At 44.7% G+C, this 24,384-nt stretch overlaps 1 protein-coding gene across 13 annotated transcripts in view; it reads right to left on the reverse strand.

Annotated features, from left to right (window-relative positions):
* RYR3 (ryanodine receptor 3) overlaps positions 1-24,384 on the reverse strand; it is a 527,067-nt gene that overhangs the window by 5,287 nt on the left and 497,396 nt on the right. For all 13 annotated transcript variants that reach the window (XM_083167836.1, XM_083167846.1, XM_083167845.1 and 10 more), the window contains 8 exons: positions 21,703-21,830; positions 20,112-20,172; positions 19,873-20,019; positions 17,147-17,281; positions 16,464-16,620; positions 16,035-16,099; positions 15,400-15,500; positions 14,132-14,183 (listed from right to left, as the gene is read on the reverse strand). In XM_083167836.1, the coding sequence (XP_083023962.1) occupies positions 14,132-14,183; positions 15,400-15,500; positions 16,035-16,099; positions 16,464-16,620; positions 17,147-17,281; positions 19,873-20,019; positions 20,112-20,172; positions 21,703-21,830 (846 nt within the window). The remainder of the gene's footprint in view (positions 1-14,131; positions 14,184-15,399; positions 15,501-16,034; positions 16,100-16,463; positions 16,621-17,146; positions 17,282-19,872; positions 20,020-20,111; positions 20,173-21,702; positions 21,831-24,384) is intronic.

Here is a 24,384-nt window from a genome sequence, read left to right on the forward strand (position 1 = left end):
TCTCTCTCTATCTTTTCAGTCTCCCCCTACTTTTCCTCTCTCTCTTTGCTGTCTCCTCTATATTCCTCCTTTCATGGCTATCTCCCCCTATTCCTCTCTCTTGCTCTGACATCTTCTCATATTCCTCCTCTCTGCTGTCTCCCCCTCATCCTTCTCTCTCTCTGCTGTCTCCCCCTATTCCTCTTTCCTGTTGTTCTTCCTCTCTCTTTCTCTCTGCAGTCTCCCCTATTCCATCTCTCTACCTCTGCCGTCTCCTTCTATTCATCCTCTCTCAGCAGTCTCCATTACTCCTCTTCCCTATGTCCCCCTATTCCTTCTCTTTCACTCTCCCTGCAGTCTCCTCCTATTCTTCCTCTCTCTCTCTCTGCCATCTCCCCCTATCTCTCTCCTCCTCTTTCTTTCTGCAGTCTTACGCCATTCTTCCTCTATTTCTGCTGTTTCCCCTAATTCTTCTCTCTCGCTCTGCCATCTACTCCTATTCCTTTCTCACTCTGCAATCTCACCCTCTGGTCCTCTCCTCTCTGCCATCTCCCCCTATTCCTCTCTCTCTCTCTGCTGTCTCCCCTATCTCCATTTCTCTGCTGTCGCCTCCTTTTCCTCCTCTCTCTCTCCTGTCTGCCCCGATTCCTCTGTCCCCGTATTCCACTTGTCACTTTGCAGTCTCACTCTATTCCTTTTCTCACTCTCTGCTATTCCCCTATCTCTCTCTCTCTCTCTCTGCTGTCTCCACATATTCCTCCTGTCTACCCTTATTCTACCACTCTTTGCAGTTACCCCCTATTCTTCCTCCTCTCTCTCTCTCTGTAGTCTCCCACTATTACTACTCTCTATCCGCAGTCTCCCCTATTTCTCTTTCCTATGTCAACCCTCACTCTCTTTCTGAAGTCTCTCCCTATTCCTCAACTCTCTTTGGAGTGTCTCCCTATTCCTCTATTCTACTCTTTCTCTGCAGTCTCCTCTTATTCCTCCTTTCACTCTCTACCATCTCCACCTATTCTTCCCCCTTACTGTGTCCCCTATTTTCTCTGTCTCTGCAGTCTCCTCTTTTTCTTACTTACTACACAGTCTCCCCCTATTCCTCTCTTCTGTGTCCCTTAATTCCTCTCTCTCTCTTCTCCACCTATTCCTCCTCTCTCTGCAGTCTCCACCTATTCTTCCTCACTCTCTCTGCTTTCCCCCCTTATTTCTCTTTCCTGAGCCCCTGAATTCCTCCTCTCTTTTTTTCTCTGCAGTATCCCCTTTTCCTCCACTCTCTGCAGTCTCACTCTCTGCTGTTCCCCCTATATCTTTCTCTGCAGTCTACCACTATGTCTCCTCTCTCTCTCTCTCTCTGCCATCTCCTCCTCTCTCTCCCATCTCCCCTTATTCCTCCTCTTTCTGCAGTTTCCCCTGATTCTTCTCTCTCGCTCTACCATCTCACCTTTCCTCTCTCTGTAGTCTGCCCCTATTTTTCATATATATCTCCCCCTATATCTCCTTTCTCTCTGCAGTCTTCCCCTATTCCTCCTAACTTTCTCTCTGCAGTTTCCCCCTATTCCTTCTCTCAGTCTCTCTGCCGTCTCCACCTATTCCTCCTTGCTCTCCTGTGCCCCTTAATTCATCCTCTCTCTCTCTTTCTCTGCAGTCTCCTTCCTATTTCTCCTCTCTCACAGCTGTCTCACCCTATTCCTCCTCACTCTCTATCTGCAGTCTTTTACTATTCCTCCTCGCTCTGCTGTCTACCACTATTCTACCACTCTTAGCAATTTCCCCCTATATTCCTCCTCTTTCTCTCTCTGCTGTCTTCCCCTAGTCTTCATCCTATTCCTCGTCTCCCTCTGCAGTCTCCCCCTATTCCTCTCTCTTGCTCTGCCATGTTCTCATATTCCTCCACTCTTTGCTGTCTCCCCCTATTCCTTCTCTTTGCATACAGAGAAAAGGAATAGGAGGACAGAGACAGTCTACCCCTATTCCTCTTTCCTGTGTCCCACCTACTCCTCTGCAGTCTCCCCCATTCCTCCCCTCTCTCTCCGACGTCTAACCCTATTCCTCCACTCTTTCTGCAGTTTATCTTCTTCTCTCTCGCTCTACCATCTCATCCTATTCCTTTTCTCTCTATAGTCTTCACCAATTTTCATATATCTCTCTGGTCTCCCGTATTCCTCTTTCCTGTGTCCCCCTATTCCTTTTCTCTCTCTGCATTCTACCTCTATTCCTCCTCTTTCTGCAGTTTACTGGTTATTTTCTTTTGCTCTGCCATCTCCTTGTATTCCTTCTCTTTTGCTTTCTCTGCTGTCTCATCCTATTCCTCATCTCTCTCTCTCTGTAGTCTCCCCCGTATTCCTTTTTCCTGTGTCCCCCTATTATTTTTCTCACTGTCTTCTGTCCCTCCTATTCCTCCTCTCTACCATCTCCTCCTATTGATCCTCTCTCCCCATTCCTCTTTACAGTGTCTCCACTTTTTCTTCCTCACTCACTCTCCGTTCTCCCCCTATTCCTTTCTCCTGTGCCGCTTAATTCCTCCTCTCTCTGCAGTCTCCTCCTATTACTTCTCTTTATCTGCCATCTCCCCCGTTTCCCACTATATCTCCTCCCTATTTTTCCTCTCTCCCCCTATTATTTCCCTATGTCCCCCTATTCCTCCTTTCTTTTTTTCTTTCTCTCTACAGTCTCTCCAATTTTCTCCTTTCTCACTCTGCTGTCACTCTGTATTCATCCTTTGTCTGCTGTCTCCCATATTCCTAGTTTCTCACTCTCTCTGCCATCTCCTTCTATTCCTACTCTCTCTCACTGTCCCCCACTATTCCTTCACTCACTTTCTGAAGTCTCCCCCTAATCCTCTTTCCTGGGTCTTCCTATTCCTCCTCCTCTCTCTCTCTCTCTGCAGTCTCCGAATATTCCAACTCTCTCTTTCCCTGTCATCTTCTCCTATTCCTCCTCTCTCTCTGCAGCCTCCCTTACTATGCTCTCTTGCTCTGCCAACTTCTATTCCTCAACTCTCTCTTTGCAGTCTCCCCCTATTTCACCCCCCCTCTCTCTACTATTCCTCTTTTCCGAGTCCCCTATTTCTTTTCTCTCTCCGATTTCTAACCCTATTCCTCCTCTGTCTACCGTCTCCTCCATCTCCCCTTTCATCTTTCCTGTGTCCCCTATTCCTTCTCTCGCTATCTCCACTATTACGCTCTCATGTGCACCTTAATTCCTCCTCTCTCATGACTGTCCCCCCCCTTTTCCTTCTCTATCTCTTTGCAGTCTCCCTGTATTCCGTCTCTGCCATCTCCCCCTATTCCCTCTCTATCACTTAATATTATTTTCCTGTATCCCCCTATTCCTTCCTGCTGTCACTCTGTATTCCTCCTTTCTCTCTGCAGTTTCTACTTATTCCTCCTCTCTTTTTCTGTAGTCTCCCACTATTCCTATCTCATGTGCCCCTTAATTCCTCCTCTCTCTCTTTACATCCTCTCCCTATTGCTCTCTTACTCTACCATCTCCTCCACTCTCTCTGAAATCTCACCCTATTCCTCCTCCTCTCTCTATCGTCTTCCACTATTCCTTTTCTCTCTCTGTAGTCTCCCCCAATTTTTCATATCTCTCTCGTCTCCCTTATTCCTCTTCCCTGTTTCCCCCTATTCCTCCTCTCTCTGCAGTCTCCCCCTATTTCTCCACTCTGCCATCTTCTCCTATTCCTGCTCTCTCTCTGCCATCTCACCCTATTCCTTTTCTCTCTCTGCCTTCTCCCCCAGTCATCGTCCCTCTCCGATGTTGAACCCTATACCTCCTCTTCTCTCTCGCTTTGCCATTTCCTCATATTTCTCTCTCTGTGGTCTCCCCCTATTCCTATATTTCTCTCTCGTTTCCCTCTTTCCTGTGACCACCTATTCCCCCTCTCTCTGCAATCTCCCCCTATTATTTTTCGGTACTCTTTACTTAGAAGGGCGCCCACGATTTTGATCGTGGGCATCGTTAGTAAAAAATCTCGGGCATCTCGGGCATTGAATGCACTAAAAAATCGGGTGCGATCAACCAACGAGATGCCCGAGATTTCCCATAGGGAACAATGTTAAATGTCTCAATTGACCCAATTTTCCTGTTCAATGCCTCAATTGACCCGATTTTTCCATAGGAAACAATGTTAAATGGGCCACAGAGGCCAAATAGGCACCCTGAAGTGTATAATGGCCACCCGAATTGTTAACGCCACCCCACGATCAACGTCAACCCGATGCGTGGCGAGCACAGCGAGCCCGCGAGGGGCGGCGGTACGCGTCCTACGACCTTTTCATACCCCCACTATCCACGTCGGCGTGGAGTTGAGAATAGAAAGTGTGGCGAGCGCAGCGAGCCACCGAGCCCGAAGCGTGGCGAGCGTACGCAGACAGCTGTGAAGCCCGCGAGGGGACGCGGATACCTGTGAAGGTATCCGCGTCCGCTCGCCACGCTTCGGGCTCGCCACACTTTCTATTCTCAACTCCACGCCGACGTGGATAGTGGGGGTATGAAAAGGTCGTAGGACGCGTACCGCCGCCGCTCGCCACGCTTCGGGTTGACGTTGATCGTGGGGTGACGTTAACAATTGGGGTGGCCATTATTCACTTCAGGGTGCCTATTTGGCCTCTGTGGCCCATTTAACATTGTTTCCTATGGAAAAATTGGGTCAATTGAGGCATTGAACAGGAAAATCGGGTCAATTGAGACATTTAACATTGTTCCCTATGGGAAATCTCGGGCATCTCGTCTGTCGCATCGCACCTGATTTTTTAGTGCATTCAATGCCCGAGATGGCCGCCCTTCTAAGTAAAGAGTACCTATTTTTCTCACTGTCTTCTGTCCCTCCTATTCCTCCTCTCTACCATCTCATCCTATTCTTCCTCTCTCCCCATTCCTCTTTACAGTGTCTCCTCTTTTTCTTCCTCACTCTCCTTTCTCCCCCATATTCCTTTCTCCTGTGCCGCTTAATTCCTCCTCTCTCTTTCTCTGCAGTCTCCTCCTATTACTTCTCTCTATTTGCCATCTCCCCCTTTCCTGTTGCCCGTTTCCCACTATATCTCCTCTCTCTCTCTGTAGTCTCCTCCCTATTTTTCCTCTCTCCCCCTATTAGTTCTCTGTGTCCCATTATTCCTCCTTTCTCTCTCTCGCTACAGTCTCCCCCTATTTCCACACTCTGCCATCTCCTCCTATTCCTGCCTTCTCCCCCTATTTCTCCTCTCTCTCTGCAGTCTCCCCCAGTCATCGTCTCTCTCTCCGATGTCTAACCCTATACCTCCTCTCTGTGTACCGACTCCTCCTTTTCTTCCTCTATCCTGTGTCCCCCTACTCCTTTTCTCTCCACTATTACACTCTTATGTGCCCATTAATTCCACCTATCTCTCTTTGCAGTTGCTCCCTATTGCTAATCACTCCGCATTCTCCCCCTATTTCTCCTCTCTCATGGCTGTGTCCTCCCTTTTTGTCTTCTCTCTCGCTCTGCTATTTCCTCCTTTTCTTCCTCTCTCTCTGTAGTCTCCCCCTATTTTTAATTTCTCTCTCATCTCCCTCTTTCCTGTGTCCCCTATTCCTTCTCTCTCTCTATGCAGTCTCACTGTATTCCATCTCTGCCATCACCCCCTATTCCTCCTCACTCTCTCTCTGCAGTCTCTCCCTATTCCTCTTTTCTATGTCCCCCTATTCCCTCTCTCTCATTATTATTTTCCTGTGTCCACCTATTCCTCCTTTCTCTCTCTGCAGTCCCCTCCTATCTCAATCTGCTGTCACCCTGTATTCCTCCTCTCTTTCTCTGTAGTCTCCCACTATTCCTATCTCCTGTGCCCCTTAATTCATCCTATCTCTCTTTGTTGTCTCCCCTATTGCTTTCTCTTACTCTACCATCTTCTCCTACACTGTCCCTGAAATATCCCCCTATTTTTCACATCTCTTTCTCCCCTCTCCATCTTCTATGGTTCCCCCTATTCCTCCACTCTCTGCCATCTCCCCATATTCCTGCTCTCTCGGCATTCTCCCCCTATTCCTCTTTCCTGAGCCCCTTAATTCCACCTCTCTTTCTCTAGTGTCCCCTTTTTCCCTCCACTCTTTACAGTCTCACTCTTTGTTCCCCCTATTCCTCCTCCTTCTCTGCAGTCTACCACTATTTCTCCTTTCTCTCTGCTCCTATTACTCCTCTTTCTGCAGTTTCCCCTGATTCTTCTCTTGCTCTACCATCTCTCCTTTCCTCGCTCTGTAGTCTGCCCCTATTCCTCCTCTATTTCTGCAGTGTCCCCTATTCCTCCTCTATTTCTGCAGTTTCCCCTGATTCTCCTGTCTCGCTCTCCACTCACTGTAGTCTCCACTAATTTTTCCTCTCTCTCTACCATCTTCCCCTATTTCTTCTCTCAAGCTCTCGGCTATCTCCCCCTATTCATCTTTTCTGTGTCCCCTATTCTTCCTCTCTTTCTGCAATCTCTCCATTCCTACGCTCTCTCTGCAGTCTTCCCATTCCTTGTCTTTCTCTCTCTCTCCAACATCTAACCCTATTCCTCCTCTGTCTGAAATCTACCCCTATTCTTCATCTCTTTTTGCATTTCCCCAGATTCTTCTCTCGCTCTGCCATCTCCTCCTATTCCTCCGTTCTCTCTGTAGTCTTTCCCTATTTTTTTTCTCTCTCTCATCTCTGCCTTTTCCTCCACTCATCTATCATCTCCTTCCTTCCTCTCTCTCTGCCATATCCCCCATTTCTCTTCAGTGTCCCCTATTCATTCTCTCTCTCTGCCATCTACCCCTTTTACTCCACTCTCTGCAGTCTCCCTCTATCCCCCCCCCCCCCGCCCTGATTCTTCTCTCTCGCTCTGATGTCTCAACCTATGCCTTCTCTCAATCGCTCTGCCATCTTCCTCTATTCCTCCACTAGAGGAATCCGGGGAGAAAGGAAAGAGAGGATGGATGACTACAGAAAGAGAGAGGAGGAATACGGGGAGACAGCAGAGAAAAATTGCGGGAAATGGCAGGGAGAGCTTGCAAAGAGAGAGAAGTAATAGGGGAACACAGGAATGAGGAAAATGATGAGATGGCAGAGAGAGAGAAGTAATAGGAGGAAACAGCAGAGAGGGAAGGAATAGAGGGGGACCACAGAGAGAGGGAGATATGAAGAATAGGGGGACACAGGAAAGACACATGGGGGGAGACTGCAGAGAAGAGAGGACTAGGGGAACACAGGGAAGAGGAATAGGGGGAGCCTCTTACATGGCTGTCTCCCCCTATTCCTCCTCTCTCTCTTGTCTACCCCAAATCTCCCCCTATTCCTCCTCTCTCTCTGCAGTCTCCCACTATTCCTCTTTCCTGTGTCCCTCTTTTCTCTATTTCTACGTCTCCTATTCCTTCTTCCCCCTGTATAACCCTATTCTGCCACTCTCTATGCAGTCTCCCCCTATTTTTCCTCTATCTCTCTACCATCAATTCATCTTTTCGGTGTCCTTTATTCTTCCTTCTATCTCTCTGCCACCTCCTCCTATTCCTGCTCTCTATCTCCGAAGTCTCCCCTATTCCTTCTCTTAAGCTCTCTATCTTCTCCTATTCCTCCTCTCTTTCTGCAATCTCCCTTATTCCTTCTCTATCTCTCTGCCACATCCCCCTTTTCCTCTTGCCTGTGTCCCCCTATTCCTTCTCTTTCACTCTCTCCAGTATCCCCCGATACTTCTCTCTCTGTCTATCGTCTCGCACTATTCCTCCTCTCAACCATCTCCACCTATTCTTCCGCTTTCCTGTGTTCCCTATTCCTTCTCTCTCTCTCCAGTCTCCTCTTTTTCTTCCTCACTCTTTCCTTCCCCCCCCTTTTTCTCCACTCTCTGCAGTCTCCCCATTTTCCCTCTCCTCTCTTTCTGCAATCTCCTCTATTCCTTCTCTCCCTGTATTCCTCTCTCTTGTTAATCTCCTTCTCTTCCTCCACTCTCTCGGCCATCTCCCCCCACTGTATTTCTCCACTCTCTCTGCAGTCTCCCCTTATTTCTCTTTCCTAGGTCAACCATCTTTCTCCACACTCTCTGAAACCTCCCCCTATTTATTTTCTGTCTCTGCAGTCTTCTATTATTCCTTGTCTCTTTCTGCGGTCTCCCCCATTCCTAGTTTCTCACTGTTGTCCCCACAATTCCTTTTTCCTCCTCTCTCTGCCGCGTCCCCCCTTTCTATTGCCAGCTATTCCCTCTCTCTCCTGTCTACCCCTATTTTGCCACTCTTTGCAGTCTCCCACTATTACTACTCTCTGTCTCTCTCTCTGTAGTCTCTATCTCTCCACCATCTCCCCCAGTTTTTCATTTCTCCCCGTATTGCTTTCATGTGTCCCCCTATTTCATCTCTCTCTCATGCTCTGCTAACCCCCGCTATTCCTTTTCTCAGTTTCTGCAGTCTTCCCCTATTTCTCTTTTCTATGTCAACTCTCTCTTTCTCTCTCTCGATCTCTGCAGTCTCCCCCTATTCCAACTCTTTCTCCCTATTCCTCCCTCATGTGCCCCTTAATTCCTCCTCTCTTGCTCTGCCATTTTCTTCTATTCCTTCTCTTTCACTCTGCAGTCTCCCCCTACATCTCTTTCCAATGTCAACCTATCTCTCTCTGCCATTTCTCTTGCCGGTTTCCCCCTCTCTCCCCCATTTCTCTTGACGGTTTCTCTCTCTCTCTGCAGTCTCCCCCTATTCCTTTTCTTAATCTTTCTGATGTCTCCCTGTATTCCTTCTCTCTCTCTTTGCAGTGTTCCCCATTTCCACTCTCTTGCTCTGCTATTCCTCATCTCTCTCTCCAACGTCTAACCCTATTCCTCCTCTGTCTACAGTCTCCTCCTATTCTTCCTTTTTCTCTGTCATCTTCCCCTATTCCTCCTCTCTCTGCTGTCCTCCCTCCCACTTGCCTTTTTGAAAATCCACCTCTAAGAGGAGGAGTAGGAGGAGATGGAAGAGCGAGAGAGAAGACTATAAAGAGGAATAGGGGGAGCACACAAATTTAAAACTGAACTAAACTGTATTTATTCAATATAAAATATACAGCAATATGTACCGTCCGGCATAAAAAAAATCAACCAAAATCAATATAATAATCTCAGCAGATCAGAAAGATCCAATAAAAATCACAGTAATGCTTAATTGGTAGTAACAATTAATAACAGTCCTGACTGCAGAGAGTGTGGGGCAATAGGGGGATACGGATAAAGAGAAAAGGGGAAACTGCAGAGTGGAAAAATAGGGGGACACAGAAAAAGGAATATGCAGAGATTGCAGAGAGAGAAACTAGTAACTAGGGGAGACAGCAGGGGGAGATGGCAGAGAAGGTGCAGGATTAGGGGACTAAGAGAAAAACGAATGGGGGGAGACTGCAGAGAGACCAAGAGAGAGAGACACTGGAAATGAATACGGGGAGATGACAGAGAAAGTGGGGAAGGATTAGGGGACAAAGAAAAGAGTAATAGGAGGAAACAGCAGAGAGAGAGATGAGTAATAGAGGGTACATAGGTAAAAAGAATAGGGGGAGACAGCAGATAGAAAGGAGGAATAGTGGGAGACTGCAAGGAAAAAAATGCAGAAAGTGGAGAGGACCGCAGAGAAAAAGAGTGTGCAAGAATAGGGGGAAATTGCAGAAAGTGGGGAGGATTAGGGGGACTACGAAAAGAGTAATGGGGAGATTTCAGAGAGAGAGAGAGGGGGGAATAATAGGGGAACACAGGGAAGAGAAATGAGGGGAGACTGTAGAAAGTGGGGAGGATTATGGGACGTAGAAAAGAGTAATGGGGAGATTGCAGAGAGAGAGAAGGGAAAAATAGGGGAACACGGAAGAGAAATGAGGGGGAGACTGTAGAAAATGGGGAGGATTATGGGATGTAGAAAAGAGAAATATGGGGAGACAGCTGAGGAAGAGAGAGCGAAGGAATGGAGAGAGACTTCAGAAAGCGAGGAAGAATAGAGGAACTCTACAGAGAGATGAGGCGGCCAAGAGAGGAATAGGGAGGACACAGGAAAGGAATAGGGGGAGATGGCAGAGCGAGACAGAGGAATAGGGCGAATAGTGGGCAGAGCGAGAAGAACGAATAGTGGGTGACAGCAGAGAGGAAGAATAGGTGAGAGACTGCAGAGAGAGAGAGAGAGAGAGAGAGAGAGAGAGAGAGAAGAAGAAGAGGAGGAGGGCAGAACGAGACAGAGGAATGGGCAGACTGCAAAAAGAGATGAGAAATGGAGGTATACTGCAGAGGGAGGAAGACTAGAGGGTACACAGGAATAGTGGGAGACTGCAGAGAGAGCAAGAGAGGAGAAAAAGAGGCACAGGAGCACAAGGAGGAATTGTAATTAAGGGCAGAAAGAGGAGGAATAGGGAGAGACTGCCGAGAGAGAGCGGAGGATTGCGAGACACAGAAAAGGAATAGGGAGAGACTCAGAAAGAGGACAAATAGGGGTACATGGGAAATTGGAATAGGGTGAGATGGCCGAGAGCAAGAGGAGGAATAAGGGAACACAGGAAAACAATAGGGAGAGAGAGGGGAATAGTGGGAGACAGCAGAGAGAGGAGGAATAGGAAGAGGCAGGAAAGATGAATGGGATGAATAATGCATGAAGAGGGGAAGAATAGGGGGAGACAGCAGAGAGACTGGAGGAATACAGGGAGATGAAAGTGTGAGAGAGAAGGAATAATGGGACACAGGAAAGAGGAATGGGGTGAGACAGTCGAAAGAGAAACTAGAAATGTGAAGAGATGGCAGAGTGAAAGAGAGGAATAGAGGGAGACTGCTGAAAAAGGGGGAGGAATAGGGAAAAAAGCAGAGAGAAAGAGGAGGAATAGGGGGAGACTTCAGAGAGAGAGAGAGTAGAAAGAATGGGGAGGGAGAGAGGAATGGAGGGGACACATAAAAGGAATAGGGGAAGATTGTAGAGAGAAGGAATAATGGGGCAGATGTATTAAGCCTCGTGAAGAGATAAACTGGAGATAAAGTGGAAGGAGATAACGCACCAGCCTATCAGATCCCAACTGTCATATTTCAAACACAGCTGATTGGCTGGTGCGTTATCTCTTCCAAGTTATCTCCACTTTATCTCCAGTTTATCTCTTCTCCAGGCTTAATACATCTGCCCAATGTGAGACTGCAGAGAGAGAGAGAAACGAGAAATAGGGGAAACACAGGAAAGGAATAGGGGGAGACTGCAAAGAGACAGGTAAAATATGGGGAGATGGCTGAGAGAAAAAAAGAGGAAGAGGAGGATGGCAGAACGAGACAGGAATAGGGGGGGAGACTGCAGGGAGTGTAGAGAGAGGAAGAATAGAGGAGACACAGTAAAGGAATATTGGGAGACTGCAGAGGGAGAGAGAGGAGAAAAAAGGGGAGCAGGAGAGAGAAATGAAATATGGGGAGACTGTACTGTAGAGAAAGAGAGAAAACAGGAACAGGTGGAGACTGCACAGAGAGTATAGGAAGAGAGGGACACAGAACAGAGGAATAGGGGGAGACTGTAGAGAGGAGGAATATGGGGACACAGTACAGAAGAATGGGGGAGACTGCAAAGAGAGAGAGGAGGAATAGGAGGAGACTGTAGAGAGAGAGAGGAAGAATAGGGGGAGACAGGGAAGAGGAATAGGAGGAGACTAGAGAGAGAGGTAGAATAGGGGGACACAGGGAAGAGGAATAGGAGGAGACTGTAGAGAGAGAGAGTGGAAGAATAGGGGGGGACAGGAAAGAGGAATGGGGGGGAAGTGCAGAAAGAAAGAAGAACTAGGAGGAGATGGCAGATTGACGGCCAGATGTATCAAACTGCAAAAAGTGATAAAGTGGAGAGTGACAAACAACCAGCTCCTACCTGTCATTTTTCAAACCCAGCCTGTGACATGACAGGTAGAAGCTGATTGGCTGGATGTTGATCACTCTCAATTTTTGAAGCTTGATACATCTGGCCATGAGAGAGAAGAATAGAGGAAGACTGCAGAAAGATGATAGGGATAGGGGGAGGGGGGTGGGCATCCACGCCCCCCCCCTTGTGGGCATTGCGGTGGTCAGGATTCTGGCGTCGGTATTTTGACTGCCGGGATTTCATACTGATCCCCAGGAGAGAAATATAGGGGGAGACGAAAGAGAGAGTAGGAATACAGGGAGTCGGCAGAGGGAGTGGAGAATTAAGGGGAGACTGCAGAAGGAGAGGAGGAATTGAGGTAAAAGGGAGAGTGTGGAGGAATAGGGGAGATTGCATTTTTATTCTCTTTCCCATCTACCCTGATTTTGCTCTCCTCTCTCCCCAATCTTCCCATATTCCTTTCAGCTGTCAAGGTGGATCCCAACAGGACTGAATCTAAATTCAGATGTAGTCATGAATACCAATGTGGAACCTTATTACATCTTCAATGCAGACATAAAACTTCAATCACTATTGGGATCTATAACAATTCAATAAATCTGAAGTTCACAATCAAATAATAAAAAGAACAGAAACACTTTGTACATAAATAAATACAGATCCCATTCTTACAGACACTTCTACTAAGATGCCTAAAAGATGTTTGGAATATCTTATGTAAGAGCTGCTAGCTTAATGTCATACCTACAGTAAGTTACTATTCCATCATTACAGTATATGGTCTGCCAGTTATCCATCACTCTAGCAAACTGCAGTTCCTTAGGTTTTGGTTTGCTTCTCATACAGCATATGGGGGCCAAAGGGGTACATTTACTAATATGAAAGTTTTAGTAAACTAATATCGTCTAGTCCAGTGGTCAGGGAACTCGGTCCTCATTACCCCACACAGTGCATGTTTTGCAGGTCTCCTCACAGAAATAATTAACTCCACCTGCGGACCTTATAAAATGTGTCTGAGTAATTAGTACACCAGTGCACCTGCTGGGTTACCGCACTGTGTGGGGTAATGAGGACCGAGTTCCCTGACCACTGATCTAGTGGGAGCTAAATAAATAAGAATTAGAAACTGAACGGTTGCTATGGGCAACATCAAGTCTTCATTAGAACTCCCATCTTAGTAAATGTACCTCAAAATGTAAATTTATTAATCACTTATTCAATTGTATTGAAACTAAACCATTATAATGTTACTATCTTGCTGTTATACTGCATTTGGATTTGTTTGCACTATCACCTAAAAGAAGCAATGCCCCTACGTTTTTGAAACAGTACAATAAATACATTATTACGCAGAAATATTAAATGATAAATGGGCCCCACAATAGTACCCACAATTCTAATGAAATCAAACAGTAGTAGTGCCCTTTGCACAATATGCCCACAGAAGAAGTGCCCCTTTTGCACATTAAGTAACACAGTAGCCGTGCCCCTTGCACATTAAGCAACACAGTAGCCGTGCCCCTTGCACAATATGCCCAGAGTAGTAGTAGTGCCCCTACACATTATGCACACACAATAGCAGTAATACAATATAACATCCTGTACACTGGAAAATGAGCCTTCAAAACAGTCTTCAGATCACACAACTGAGAGAATAAGTCACTCAGAAAAACCATCTTTAGACAGGGTACAATAAGGGGGTTATTCTGGTCTTGTGAGTCCACCAAACCCCACCAGGTGAATGCCGGGCCGCCTGCCCCTCCTTGTTTAACAGAAACATCCATTCGCATGCTGCGGGGGAACACCCACATCATTGGATGGTCAGCAACCATTGAATGATAAGGAAGGCCCACACATATGTAAGGTTGCTCTGAGGCACCCTCACATATGTGTGCACCCTCGGGAAGAAATGGGCGGGCAGTGATGTCAGATGTCAGCATGCACAGCCCGGCAACCAACCATGCAAAGCAACCAGAATACCCCCTAAGTCCAGAATACTAGCTGCACATATTACATACTACTGATTAGTAGACAAGACACTTGATCATGTCATACGCTATATAGAATACTCAGTCTCTACAGAATAACAACACAAGAGGGCTTGTACATCATTGTATGCTATTTTGATGTTTTATTAAAATAGTCCTATTATCATTAGAATAATGTTTCACAGTGGAAGGGATTCTTGTGTTGTTTTTATTTGTTCCTTTCAGCATGACCTTTCCTCCACAATGAAGCGTTACAGCTCTGTGTTTCAGTATAGAAAAGCAATTGCTGTCTGTAAATGTTTACAAGCTCCTAAGTGGCAATATACAGAGAGACGCATGCGGACACTTAATCTCCTCTCAGAGTGACAGAAAGTACTTACCTGGCCGGTGTGTTCAGTTTCATCCTTATTAATGATATACATGAGAAAGAAACTGAAACAAGGAAATACATGTCACATTAATGGACGAGATAAGAAGCGGATTGATGAGCACAGCTAGTGGTTATGGGTAATGTGCCCGTAATAAGTATGGCTTCATATGTACGCACTTGTAGCAGATAAGCTGCATAACAGGGCTAGCAAAAGGTGAGGCGGTCTCATTTATTAAGCAGGGTGTGGTATATTAATTAGACAGTCAAATATCGACAATACAATGTCAACCGTTACTACATGTACACAACCAAAATGTCAATATACTGTATCTGTGTGCAACTGAGCATCTGCATCTGTACATAAAGTTCTGTACTGCTATGTATACAGACTCATTCACATGATATACAGGTATCACAGTAATCTGCACAGTCTCCTCATACAGTTAGGTGTATTCAATGATATTTTGCGAGCTGTCACAGAGATTGTGCATCCACTAAACCAGGGAGGCTTGCGAGTAAATGCAGCGGGCTCCCTGCATTAGCCACCAGCCTCGCTGTTTGGGGGAATTCGCCCTGTCTTCTGACAGCGAGGATTCCCCCGGAATAGGGTGAGCAGCGGGCGCGGGGGTTGACCTAATGTATGCCAACGTTCATAGGGTCAACCTAGTAACTGTATCCCCTCTGTTCTGTAATAACAGGGATGACTGGTTCTTTCTCCAGTGAGTGGGATACTTGTGATAATCCAGCGGCTAATATTAATGCTCCAGCAAGCCGGCTGTTGAGAGCAATGTGGCTGCACACACAATTATTCCCCTAGGTGGAAAGACAGGGAGTAGATGAGCAGTTACTTGGAAAATTCTGAGTTTTTGCTGTTTTCTTCCCTGATACCCACACTGTTATGTTTGGTGGCAGGTGACGGGGGCTGTGACAGCTGAGGCCCCTCAGAGGAAGAGGTTTTGGCCACCAGCACTTCGTGGCTGTGTCTGGCAGCAGCAAACAGTAAGGAAATCAGCGCGATATGAGCTGACTCCAAGAGACATTTGTAGATCTCCTGTAGGAATTAGCATCTGACACCTGTGGCCACTCAGCGTCTGCTGCGAAAGGTCACTGTAGATGAAATCCTTCAGCTTCGTCTTAGCCCGCACATGTCAGGCTTGGCAGATATTTCAATTCTTTTCATCAGCTCTATGCACCTGCCTTCCCTATCTGACACAGTTGTGACAAAGCACATTATCTCCGGCCACTAAAGATCACACATCGAGCGCTGTATATACTTACAGGTAGTTAGCCAAGTTGTGCTCTTGTAAAGTATGCGTTTCGAAGCCATGCGGCGTGGTATCAAAGTAATCATTTCCAATCCCGCAAATAAAACATTTTGTCTGCATAAGAAAAGATAAAATAACATTATCAAAACTTATAATAAAGATGACGTCAATCGTGATGCATTGGCGCTGACAATGAGGCATCGTATTTACAATGTGGACAGTTTTGTTTATAAAATAATAACATTGGTGATTGTGAAAGTTGTGTCAGTGCAAGACTGCTGGACTCTCGGTGGGCGCCGACATAACCAAGACAAGAAGGATTGTGTGAGCTTTGCCGGACCGTGTGCCAGATTACCAGTTACTGTGCCAGATTCTTATTTAATGGTGTATTCCCAAAATCAATGTATTTCATTAACCTCTATTATTATTGTAATAAATACATGTTTTTTTTTTTAATTGTGTAAGCCTTTTTTTTGTGGAAGCTGGTTCAGCTACGCCATTTGCAGTTTTGCACCATATGGTCACTGGAAAAATCGAGCAATGGAATATTTCTGTGGTTGCCCCCTTCCCTTGATGCCATGACCCTGTGCATATGTTGCTTAATAGATAATCCAGTCCTGGATTTCGCAGAATAAAATGTATTCATACCTCCATATCTTCTCTCACTTGCTCTTGTTGGTCTCTCAGTTCTCCGAAGGCATCAATGATCAAACCTGTTTCATAACGGAAAAAAAATGAGTATTTGGAAGTACAAATGAATTATATACGTGCTCACACGTTGGCCTCTCATACGCAGCTGTATTTTCATGTAACAAACTGGTTTGTTTCACCATTTGTGTAAATGTAACAACTAGAATTTGTTCATGGACTTTGTTATACATTAAATGGTGCATGGAAATTGTTTAATTCAGTATCTATAGCAGAAAGGTCACAGTGATCCTGCTAAAGAGATTGGGGCAGTAAAGTATTTTATTTGGTAGGCTAAGGGGTGGCTTATCTACCTTGTAACCGGATATCAGTGTAGCTGCTGTACGGCTGTGATCACCTAGGTATATTATTAATGAGAGACACACTTGCCTTGAATAATGGCCAGGAGGATGACAATAACAAAGAAGAAGAAGGTGATGTCAAACACAATACGATACATCTCATAAGGGTCACCGGCAGGGTCCTCAATTTCATCTCCAATGCCACCTCCAGCTCTCACGCCCACGTACATGTGGAATAAATAACACTGCGAGTAGAACATGCTCTAATTAGTCTGGTGTACAAGATCATTGAGCGCAGAAAGCCTGACTGCCAAGGATTACATCGCGTGTGCTGCTAAAGGGTAATCAGAAGAGCAACGAAAATGCTGGCATTTAAGTTAAACATTTAATCACTAAAGCACTGGCCAATAGTAATGAAGAGATACTTGTGGTTGTAGAGTGTATAATCACCAGATCCAAATGTGCATCCTGGTGTTTTATTCAATAGTGTAGTATTACCTTAAGACTGAAGATGTACATTAGATGGCCAAAAGTACGTGGCTAGTAGTGAACCGGGGGCTTACTGGAATATATATGTGCATCTCGTTAGTAATAGTTTTCAGTTTAAACTCCCAGCACGTTATGCAGGGGATCCCAACGTCTAACCTCAAGTGTCATCATTAAAACACATCACAGTGATGTTATTGATGTGGGGTGATAATGTGTTCCTAGTGGTTGCATAATACCTCAATCTGCCCTGTTCCTATATTACGTCTAACATGCTGGACATACCGTCATCATATCATCACACTTCATATCAGGATCGTCTTCATCCTCACTCTTGTTGTAAAACTTCCGGAAAAAGTTGAAGGCCACAACGGTGTAAAGATACACAACCACCGCCAGTAGACCAACTGTTAGCACCAACTGAGGGGAGGAGAATACGGCGTTAAAACATGGGAACATAGGTTATATATGTTAGATCCCTAATGGTAATACTGTTGAAAATATACCATTTATAAACACTAAGATATGAAGGGAGGAAATCATTAGCACAACCGCTGCCAGACTTTATAGGAAAGGATCCAGCTCAAAAAGGTATTGAGTACTTTTCACCGTGATACGGTGCAGATTGGCCTTAGTAAAGAGTGCAAACTGGATGTCCGTCGCTGGAGTTTAAGTGCAAGGACAATGGCAATTTTCCCCCTTTGTCGACAAATGAATTTGCTCCATAGAATAATGGTGGTTTTAATGACAACCAGCAGCAAAATGGTTATTAGAACTGTTCTTTCACAAACCGTGCCAAATTTTCTCTCTCACATTTTGCTCCAGTAACCGAGGCCCCTCCATATTTAATGGCATCAATATAAACATTGTGATAACGTATCAGTGATATACAGTACTGTGGGTGGAGATTTATACAACCTTCTAAAGAGGACAGGTAGAAACGATGCTGAACCAATCAGATGATAGCCATCATTCTATAGGATGTGCCAGATAAAGAAGAACTACAATTTGATTGGCTGCTATAGGCAACGTATCCTCTTTAAAAGATTTTATACCTCTTCCCCCTAAATAACAGAATATTTCTTGGTTCTGTTGGTACGGGACGTTGTCATTAGGTAAACATGGTCAAAAGTTCGACAGGAGTTTTTCATGATTTTTTTTAAAAACAGACTTGTTCCTACTGTACCATCCCAGTGGGCATAGAGGGACAATAAAATAGTGTGCCAAGCGCAGGGCGGCACCGTTCCCGAAGCATGGCGAGCGCAGCGTGCTATGCGGCACTTATATGGAGTCTATGTTGACAGACACCAAACAAAAATGAAAAACTAATGTCGACAATTTTCCATGTTGACCTGATCATAAGGCCTATTTATTTCCAAAGAGACATTTCCAAATTGTATTGACCAATAATAATACTGTAGATATCCAAAAAATGTGTAGCCCCTATCAGTGATTTATTTGCACAGCCTTTGGCAGTGTCCTTTCATTAAGACATTTTGGTAAATACTCCCTATTCACCAGTTAGTTTGCCGCATCTCTCTCACTGGTGACACTGGAAATTTACTAAGATGGGAGTTCTATGTTACATGAGCAACCAATCAGAATCTACTTATTTATTTAGCACCTCGTAGTAGGTAATAGATAGTACCTGATTGGTTGCCTACAGCAACATCCCATCTGAAATAGAACTCCAAAAAGCAGGCATGGTCCAAGATAAAGGGGAATGTCCTACATGGGAATCCCAGTGACATCACTCCAGGGTCAGCCCAGGATTTTGGAGATGGAGGTGTGCTTAGGGTGACCAACTCATCCCTTTAATCCGGGACACATATTAATTACACAGGTTCTGTGGCAGTTTAAAACCAGGTGAAATGGAGTCTTGAGGTGTGGCAGTTTAAAACCAGGTGAAAGCCAGCCACAGAACCTGTGTAATTAATATGTGTCCCGGATTAAAGGGATGAGTTGGTCACCCTAGGTGTGCTTCCCCTGATACCACAGCCTGCACTGTTGACTGTAGAACTGCCCAAAGGTGCAGTTACAGTAACCTTTTTATTATTGATAAGTGCCACTTATAGAGTAGCATTCACCAGAGAAGAGCAGAACCCATGATCTGATGTGGTCAGTTTGTTACCCTTGGGATAAATCAAAATCTGATCACGGCCAAAATGTAGCCGTTTTGCCTATTGTGAAGCGGAACACACACACAGTGCACAGCAACACGAGACAGTCACTACGCTGCGGATAAAACGTCGTTTAGAAGAGAAACTGTCACTTTAAGCGGATGGCAGGAATCTGCAGGTTTTCTTTATCCAGCAGGTAAGAATTAATAGTGCATGCTGTGAGTGTTTAAAGCAGCTGCTTGGGCTCAATAATTCATGAGAAAGCTACAACAAACATCAGTGACTAGAAGCTAGCGGTCGGGAGAACGGGGGAGAGAGTTCACAGTAGAGCAGGGAGGGAGGATTACAGGTGAAGTTCAGAGAATGAAGGTAAATGTTCTGTGCCAACGTTACCAGCACATTGAATCCATCTCACTACTTTACAAAGTTTGATTTACTTTCTGCAGAGAGGAGAATGTTCGGTATATTCACTTTCCAAACAGCAATTCTCCTTACAGATGCACCGGCCATAGTGCACGTACCTGTACAAGAGGCATTTACAGAAGCACTTTACACATTTTTACGGATATCCATTTCCATCTGTCCTGCCTAGTAGTCGCGCTGTTCATAAAGGCTGGCTTAAGTGTTCCATGCCAGGGTCTGAGCAATGAAACAAGCAGCACTTAATTCAGCCGTCTGCAGCCAGCCAGGACTCTTTCTGCCATGAGTAATGTGAGCGTATTAGTGGATTCACTGAGTCATACACTCTGCATGCCACCAGGATAAACCAGGCCATGCTACAGTCCAAGGCTTTTTTGAATTGTGCTGTCCGTTTCAGACAACGCTGCAATCAGCTCGGTAATCTGTGTCATAATCTACAGCCTGACTGCTCTCCATCACAATTACACTCACTTGTTTTCCATTGTGGGTCACTGAGGAGAGAATGGTTCTCAGGGTCTTGAAGCCCATAGCGATGTCCAGTAGATGAGCAGCAAAGAAAAAGTTGTTGTAGTGTCCAAGTATTGACATGGTCGTGTACCAAGCGAGGTAAAGGAAGGACTGGAGGAGGAAATAACACAAAAATGAGTGGAAAAGCCATCTTTACTATAGCTGAGTTTATGGTACAGTATATGAGGAAGGAAGACACCTACATTGTCAGTGAAGACCACGCCAAGCTTCCAGATGTGATACTTCATGTCAATGGAACTTAACCTGCAGATGACAGACAAACATTACCGATGTAACGCAATAGATCTAAACACAAGTATGTGTTTCAGATTTACCCAGCGCTACTTCTACTGTTCAAGGCATAAGGCTTAGTGGGTGCTCTTATTCTTTATCTGGTACTAGAAGTGGTTCTGCATTACGGTTTCATTGGGACTGTGGCTTCAGTAGATTGGGCAGATGTGGTGTGGAATTGTGTCTACACCCCCTTCCCATTGACCCCAAAATCATGTCAATTGCTACGATGGCTCAGGGCTTCGGAATCTTATGTCTGGCCTCTTCTCTGTTGGGGTGGAGGGGAAGTAGAGGTACTCAGAATTACACCAAGTTAATTGAATTGGAGAACCCATTATATAACTCTTTTTATTTTGTAGGCAAGGGTGTAACTACCATAGGTGCAAGGGGTGCAGCTGCTTTCTAACTAATATGTTTTACATACATTTATCACAGTCAGTTGCTAAATAGGGGGCCCTTACAAACTTTTGCTATGGGACCTACAAATATCTAGTTATGCCCTTGTTTGTAGGATAAACAAATCAGTCCCAAAATAGTCTGTGTCCTTGTAGAATACATAATAATACACTTTGATTTATAATGAAATCATAAATATAAAGGCAAATATACTGTAGCCACATTTAATACATCACACCAGTGGCGGCTCATACCTTCTTGGGGGAGGGTGGCTGCCTCTGGCCACAGCCGCCGCGGGGGTACCGCAATGCAGGGACCCCGCCCCCCTGTCGCCATCGCCACCTATCCTCCTGGGCCCTGGTGCCTGTGCTATGATGACAGGCGCCGGGACTTGCGCAAGCGCAGTACAAACATATGTACTGTGCATGTGGCCAGTTTCTATGGGCTACTTGGACCACAGCCCATAGAAGGGAATCATGGTCCCGGCGCCTGTATAACTCTCCTGGTCAGGAACATTGAGCAGTTGCAATGAGCTACAGTAGGTCTAGCAGTTTCCTAATGCGGTCACGTATTAATCAATACTGGGAGATAAAAGAATACGATGGAGAGATCCCTGTAATAGATACATTATTTTAACAGTTGAACACAATTGAGAAGTCATATTTTGTTTTTCAGATTTAGTGTCTGCAATGTTTTCCTTCAGCGATTCCCAATTAGGAATTTCCATTGATGTCTGTGATCAATATGATCACTGCAGGGGATGGAGAAAAAAAAAAAAGAAATAAAAGATCGTTCACTTCAACAGATGAAAAGTTCATTTTTAAATGATATGGAGATTTCTTTCTAGAATGTCACCTCAAGGTCAACATTATGCAAACGATTTAAACGTGTCTGATCCCAAGGCTAATGACTATATGTAAATTAGAGGTACATCTAGCATGTCAGCCGAATGGACTGTGACAGGAGCCAATATGTATAAGGAACTACACTGCGTAATAAAGATCTGTGCGTCAATTGCAGTCCAGTATTGGCAAATAGAAGACTTTGGCGACACTGTACGGTAGGAGAGTAATCTGCATATGGATAAATGATATGTTTTGTACACACCATGATACAAGGGATCCTTCTTCTATTTTGGTCTTTTCCACCGGGCTGAAGTCCAATGCGTTCTTATCAAGTCCCAAGAGCTCTGCAATTCGGTCTGCCCCATATAAATCTCCATATTTATTGATCACCTAAGAAAACAACGTACAAATGTCATGTGAAAACTTCAAAGCCATGTTTATTATTATTATTATTATTGTGCATTGTCCTTTAAATCTGACACTGCTTGTAGATAAAGGAACAGAGGGATTTGTTGTGTACTCGAAGACCTCCCGGATAGCATGACATTGGTGAAGGTCACCTGGCTGCAGAGCAATACTCTTCCATGCCCCCCCATGCCAGGGTACATTTCCCTTACTGCTAGTGGATGCATGATAATGTACCAGCTTAGTTACAGCAATTCACCGTAGGGAACACACCATAGTCCTGTGCCGTATGGAGAACCTATGCACAACTCCCAACTTAAAAAAAAAAAGTCTCTAAATGGGACTCCTGCAGGCTGAGGGGGCGTGGCTTCGTGGAAGTGCCCCAATAGCGATCCACTACCCCATTTTTAGTCACTATGGGGGCATCGCCAGTGAGTGACAGAGGGTCTCCCAACTGCTAACTCCCCTCCCCCTCCCCCCCCCCCCCCCCCCCACACACACACACACACTCTACAGTACACTGCTGCCCGCGGGTGGGACAGTCAGAAAAAAAAATAAGACTGTTTCGTGAAAATCGGGACAGTTGGGTGGTATGCATACTGCATGTGCAACTTCCTACGCCCTATAAAATATAGTAGGTTGAACCTTCACATCCTCAATGGACCAAGCACAGAGATTAAGGCAGATGCTGGTTGCTATGGGCAACTTCTACAATTTATCTGATATTTCCCTGATTTCCCTCTAACCATAAGAGCTTATTAGCAATATTGCCAGATGTATCAAGCTTCAAAAAGTGACAAAGTGGAGAGTGATAAACAACCAGCCAATCAGCTCCTCCCGGTTACTTTTCAAACCCAGCCTGTAACATGACAGGTAGGAGCTGATTGGCTGGCTGTTTATCACACTCCACTGTATCACTTTTTAAAGATTGACACATCTGGCCCATTATTAGTTGTAAACCAGTATACACAAAACGACTAGAAATGTAATGACGCGCAGTTACAACAAACACAACACTAAGCAAATAAACAGCTAAATTATGGTGGTATCCATTATGTGCTATTACTTCTATCATTTTAATTTCAGTTCTTATTTACAGTAATTCAGAGAAAACAGTTACTGTAGTCGCAAATAGCAGAAATATTGCCCATGACTAGCAAATAAAACACATTATTACTGTATTTATTAGTAAATAATGAAAAATCTCATACACCACTCATTTATATAAACATGGGATTCTTTATTATATGTTGTTTAATTCTAGATAATGTAGCACAAGTCCCGGACTGTTAAGACTATTGGACGTGGCATTCAAGTTGCACAATAATTAATAAGAAATGTCTCAAATTACCATTTGCTTAAAAGGTTCCTTGTCTGAAAAAAATCCTGAATAAAAATGAACTTGCTTAAAACCTGGATATCCGCGTGCTCTCATTATTGTCTACTTTCTACAGCGAATACTGGTGAATTATATTACATAAGTCTACGGAGGAGGATGCAGAGATGTCTGTGGATCTATAGGGATATTCAATATGTGCCCAACTGGGAATTTCACAGTAATGATCAAAATTGAACGCTGAGGTTATATTTACGTAATTGGAAATACTATGTACGAGGCATAATAGAGATACAAATACTAGAAAAAAAAGAATACTGTTTTTAATAATGTATGTCTACAGATATGTCCCATATTATTTTTTCTTGTAATAATTACTTTCGTAAAACCCAACACCCAGAAGGTGGTCCACAGGGAATTACTGATAACGGGAAATGCACAATGTAAGCCAGATCATGGTACATACTATATCTGTTATTACTGTATTTCCCATTAATTGTGATAATTCTATCTCTCCCGAGACCCCCATACTCACAGCAGATAATGCCGATCGGTCCTCACAGCGTTGTCACATCACAATGACTTATTCTGTTTAGCTGGATCTGGCCTTTGGGAGTGTATTTTCTCAATCTCCATATTGATATAAGCATCTGTGCTTATTTTGCTTTTATGGCAGTTGGATTGATATATCGTCTAATTTGGGAAAATATTGTATTTCCAAACTGAGCAGTTATCTCTCGCTGGCTGTGAAATCCTGTTTGTCTCTGTCTACTTGGGAATGGAATTTTAAGTAGGATTCATATATTTGCATCTTTCCTAATCCCCATGTACCCGAAGGTTGTAAAGGTTCAGGTGTAGATGGCAGCCAGAATTTCAGCACAGTAAATGCGCCTAGTGCTCAGGGCTTAACATCTCTTCCGTAAGACTTAATATCCTTGTAAACTTAGCTGGTGGATGTTACACTGATTAGAATGTAGAGTTGCACACACAAATTAAAGCAAATATGAATGCATGAAACACAGCAAGCGCCTTTTGTTATATAGGATAAAATGATGATTTGTGTATTAGTGTGATGGGGTACAGCATAGCTTCCCAAAGAAACAGTTTACAGGTTTTAGATAAATCAGAGCACTTTCCAACATTTCTACAATACGTGCTTCCCAGGGCTTAAAGTGGTCATGCAGAGGTGAGGGAACTAATTTC

Source organism: Crinia signifera, chromosome 12 (assembly GCF_055691185.1).
Source record: "Crinia signifera chromosome 12, ASM5569118v1, whole genome shotgun sequence".
NCBI lineage: Eukaryota > Metazoa > Chordata > Amphibia > Anura > Myobatrachidae > Crinia > Crinia signifera.